Genomic DNA, 5,200 nt, shown 5'->3' with positions numbered 1-5,200 from the left:
GGTATGGGATAGAGCAAAGTACCTCCACACAGGTATGGGACAGAGCAAAGTACCTCCACACAGGTATGGGATAGAGCAAAGTACCTCCACACAGGTATGGGACAGAGCAAAGTACCTCCACACAGGTATGGGATAGAGCAAAGTACCTCCACACAGGTATGGGACAGAGCAAAGTACCTCCACACAGGTATGGGATAGAGCAAAGTACCTCCACACAGGTATGGGATACAGCAAAGTACCTCCACACAGGTATGGGATAGAGCAAAGTACCTCCACACAGGTATGGGATTGATGTGACCGAGGTTTAACGTATAAACTGCCAAAAGAAGTGACACCGTAGTGGGCAGAGCTTTATTACGAACTGAACAACACTGTACAACGGGTTATCTCAATGACTTATCCTGTTGCCATACAGGTAAGCTAAACGCTAGCTGGATGACTACCACAGGATAGAGCACTTTTGATGTTAATGTTTGCACTTTCATGATGATGAAAGTATTCTCATTTACGCCAGATTTGATTAACATCAGAACTGTGGAGCGGGGTTATTTGTGACGCTTCATTATATTCTCTAAATTTATTTGAACTGATATTGGAGCTGGTATCCGGAGCTTTTTTTATGAAGATATTGGTAATTTGCTTGATGTTTTTTTGGCTTTTAAATTCTTGGTGAACGTGCGATTTAAGCAGACTGATGATATACGTACTTATTGCTTTTATTAATTCCATACCTGTCTCGAATTATATCACATTAGTAGAGTTAATTTAACTATTGTACTCAGATAATCAATATTATCTAATAATATTTGTGTTTTATCGACTCATATCGTGCGCAAGGCAAGCAAGCGCAAGACACCGGGATTTTAATTTGAGGCATTCTCTTCATGAGTTAAATAAAATAGATTATTACTGGTATTAATATAAATAGTTGCATTATTGTTCATAAAATTATATTATACATTCATTATAAAGCATTAAGAAAGATAGTGAGGTAATAATAACGCCTCCCTCCCCCAGCTGCGTATGACATCACCATCGAGCGACTGAGGTGCCCCGAAGATCCATCATTATTCTTAATATTATATTTTACATTCATTATAAAGTATTAAAATGATAGCGAGGTAAGGATAACCTCTCTCCCCCCCAGCGGCGTATGACATCACCATCGAGCGGCTAAGGTGCCCTGAAGATCTATTATTATCCATAAAAATATAGTATAAATTCATTATAAAGTATTAAAAAGATAGCGAGATAATAATAACCTTCTCCCCCAGCTGCGTATGACATCACCATCGAGCGGCTGAGGTGTCCTGAAGACCCCCTGAGGTTGTGCGTGACATCAGACGCAGCGCTCGACAAGTGCCGCGCTCTGTCACAGGTTAGAGGTCGTCCTGCTTGCTGTCACTGCCATGATGATTATAATAATAATAGCTTTTTAATAATAATCAATAATAATAATTATTATTAATGATAATAATACTTAATTAATAAAAATAATATTTTTTATTTGGGGTGTACCTCGCGTGTGAGAAGAAGGAAGGGTGTGGGGTAATACTTTTAAGATGCTTGGATTCTTAGCATACCTCTTTTACAGTGGCCCCCCTTAGAATATTTCTCTTATAATAGCCTTCCAGAATAATCATCGTGAAATAAGCCATTAAGCCTCATAGAATTATAAAAATAAAGGGATTATTTTAGAAAAATGAATCCTTTAGAATATTAATTATTTTGGACGACGTTGTGATGTCAGGTGCTGAAGTCTCGCCGCATCCGTCCTGACCTGACGTGCGAGCTGGCGTCAGGCACAGCCAAGGACTGCGCTATGGCCGTGGCTGACGACCGCTCCGATCTGGCCGTGCTGAGTGCTGCTGACGTCTACAGGGGACATGTGTGAGTTGTGTGTATTGTGATGTGTAGTGTGGCGTGTATGATGTGTGTGGTGTGTGGTGTGGTCAAAGAGTGCGATATGGCCGTGGCTGACGAACGACCAATCCGACCTGGCAGTGATGAGTGCCGCTGACGTCTACTGAGGACATGTGTGTGTTTCTTGTATTGTGAAATGTATTGTGCGGTGTGTAGTGTAGTGTGAAGCAGACACCACGGTATTGTTAGTGTCGCTTGTTTCATCACCACACGTAGGCGTTATGTGGTGTGTGGCGTGTGTGGTATGTAACAGATACCACATGCCACATAGTCATGTGAGTGTTAGTTCCATGATCGCCACATGAATGTAATATGTGGTTCCCTTATGTCATTTGACTGATTCTTGTGTGATGTGCCTGATAATTAAGACAACGATTCAATACGGTCATGTCCCGCCGTAGGGAGTACGACCTACGGCCGCTGGTGGCCGAGAAGTACGGCCTGGAGGAATCCTCTTACTTCGCCGTGGCCGTCGTGAGGGCGAACTCCGGCATCACGAAGCTGGCTGACCTGCGCGGCAAAAAGTCCTGCCATACCGGCGTGGGCAAGACGGCTGGTGGGTACTCTGGGGAGACGAAGAATTGCACTACGTTAACGTTAAAGAGTACCGTGTTTAACTCTAAAGGCTGGGTTGTTAAACTCTACAGGCTGGAATGTTGAACTCAATACAGGCTGGAATGTTGGATCTTACGCGTTGTAGCCTACAGGCTGGATTGTTAAGCCTTGCAGGCTGTAACTTTGAATCTTACGCCTTAAAACCTACAGGCTGGATTGTTGAACTTTATAACAGGCTGTAACTTTGGATCCTACGCCTTGAACTCCACAGGCTGGAAGTTTGAACCTTACGCGTTGTACCGTACAGGCTGGAATGTTGAATCTTACAGGCTGTAACTTTGGATCCTACGCATTGAACCCTACAGGCTTTAACTTTAAACCTTACGCATTGAATCCTACAGGCTGTAACTCTGAACCTTACGCATTCTCCACTACAGGCTGGAAGGCGCCGATAGTGTCACTGATGGACGCAGGTCTGCTGAGGCGCGGCAGCTGTAACTACGCTGGGGAGGTGGCAGGGTTCTTCTCTGCGGCGTGCGTACCTGGCGTCAAGACCCGGACTTACGACCCCGACGGCAGCAACCCTGAGTCGCTCTGCCAGCTCTGCGTCGGCAGCGAGGGTCAGCATTGAAACCATTATATTATAGTACAAAGTGCAGTCAAAATTACAATCATTAAATTATAGTCCAAATTACAGTCAAAATTACAACCATTAAATTATAGTCAAAATTACAGTCAAAATTACAACCATTAATTTATAGTCAAAATTACAGTCAAAATTACAACCCTTAAATTAAAGTCCAAAGGATACGTAGTGTCGAAATTACAACTTTTCATCTGAATCAAATTAAGAAACGATTCATTAATTCGTTGGAAACGTGAAAGCAATAAAATATTACAATATTTCAAGCGCGGTGTGTCCGTGGTCCGTACACGGGATTTGGATCCAGCTTTCGGATAACTAGCGACGAAAAAAACAAATTCATCAAAAAGATGATCGGCTGCAACAACAACATAAATTTGAACGGTTTGATAAAAATTAAACTTTACTCTCTTGAATACATATTATTCGAAATATCCTCACATTTATTTAATTTATTATTCACATTTTTTATTAAAATAAACATTTATTTATTATTCACATTTATTTAATTTTTATACATTTTATTATTATATCATTATTATCATTATTATATCATTATTTTTTATACATTTTATTTATTATTCACATTTTTTTATTTTGTTCTTCTTGCTAGTGTCGGGAGCGGGGGGGCCAGCGTACCCCTGTCTCTTATACACATCTAGATGTGTATAAGAGACAGGTCATAAAACATTCACGAGTTACGCTGAATTCTGCAGACTCGAGGCAGCTGAACGCGACGTGGGCTGCAGACTTGCGAACCCAGGACTACAGACTGCTCTGTAGGCAGGGCGGCACTGCAGACATTGTAGACTTCGCGACCTGCAACCTCGCCAGAGTGCCGTCCAATAAGGTACGTGAGTGCCGTCCAATAAGGTACGTGGGCGCCGTCCAATAAGGTACGTGGGCGCCGTCCAATAAGATACGTGGGCGCCGTCCAATAAGGTACGTGGACGCCGTCCAATAAGGTACGTGGACGCCGTCCAATAAGGTACCTGGGCGCCTTCCAATAAGGTACGTACGAGATTTATTAGGTGATCTGTTTAAATGGGATTTTTTAGGGGACCTGAGCCTGTGAGATTACTCAGACGTGCGATCTCACAATCGAGATTTTTTTTTCGTAGAATCAAAATGCATGTTTTTTTCAAATAACGAGAACTGATGAGACATATATGGTGCAGAATGAATTATATTAACTGATTTATGGTGCAGAATGAATTATATTAACTGATTTATGGTGCAGAATGAATTACATTACCTGATTTATGGTGCAGAATGAATAACATTAACTGATTTATGGTGCAGAATGAATTATATCACGTAATTTATTGTGCAGAATTAATTATATCACCTAATTTAATGTGCAGAATGAATTATATTACCTGATTTATTGAGCTGAATGAATTATATTACCTGATTTATTGAGCTGAATGAGTTATATTAGCTGATTCATGGTGCAGAATGTATTATATGACCTAATTTAATGTGTAGAATGAATTACCTTTATTGATTTACGGTGCAGAATCGATGCGGTATGACGGCGTGGCCGTGGTACGGAGGGCGACCGTGGCGAGTCTGAAGGACCTGAGCGGTGCCACGTCCTGCCACACAGGATACGGCCGTACGGCCGGCTGGCACATCCCCATCGCCCATGTGAGACACTGCTGCTCATATGTGCCTTTTTCCGGCCTAATTAGACGAATGTTGCCGTTTTTAATTGCGTTAGCTTTTTTTCTGGCATATTTAGACGAATTTTGCCTTTTTTCCAATCCCGGCATATTTAGACGAATTTTGTCTTTTTCCTACTGTGTTAAACGGCAAAAATCTACCAAGGCTTATAACTTATTTATTTTTCAGTGCATTACAAAAATTAAAAAAAAAAGAATTGTTGCCCTGTAAATCACCAAATACGGGATAAATAATGGATCGATAGCCTATTTTTTATAAGCTGATTTGGTTTGTGTCTCCTACCACCATCTGGCAACCCTGGCTCACTCATACTAACTCCTACGTGGGCTCATCATAAGTATGAATGAGTTCATACTTATGACCCAGTCATGCTATTGAGCTTATGATGCCAAC

At 41.5% G+C, this 5,200-nt stretch overlaps 1 protein-coding gene across 1 annotated transcript in view; it reads left to right on the top strand.

Moving 5' to 3' along the window:
- Window positions 1-4,118, top strand: part of LOC108669493 (transferrin) — a 10,375-nt gene extending 6,257 nt beyond the window's left edge. Inside the window, exons 8-14 of the mRNA XM_018156841.2 lie at window positions 13-32; window positions 1,275-1,378; window positions 1,751-1,890; window positions 2,325-2,479; window positions 2,916-3,098; window positions 3,735-3,764; window positions 3,838-4,118. Of these exons, the coding sequence (XP_018012330.2) occupies window positions 13-32; window positions 1,275-1,378; window positions 1,751-1,890; window positions 2,325-2,479; window positions 2,916-3,098; window positions 3,735-3,764; window positions 3,838-4,016 (811 nt within the window). The 3' untranslated portion in view covers window positions 4,017-4,118. The remainder of the gene's footprint in view (window positions 1-12; window positions 33-1,274; window positions 1,379-1,750; window positions 1,891-2,324; window positions 2,480-2,915; window positions 3,099-3,734; window positions 3,765-3,837) is intronic.
- Window positions 4,119-5,200: the final 1,082 nt, after the last annotated feature.

Source organism: Hyalella azteca, unplaced genomic scaffold, assembly GCF_000764305.2.
Source record: "Hyalella azteca isolate HAZT.00-mixed unplaced genomic scaffold, Hazt_2.0.2 contig3593, whole genome shotgun sequence".
Lineage (NCBI taxonomy): Eukaryota > Metazoa > Arthropoda > Malacostraca > Amphipoda > Hyalellidae > Hyalella > Hyalella azteca.
This window is presented reverse-complemented; position numbering and strand designations above follow the sequence as displayed.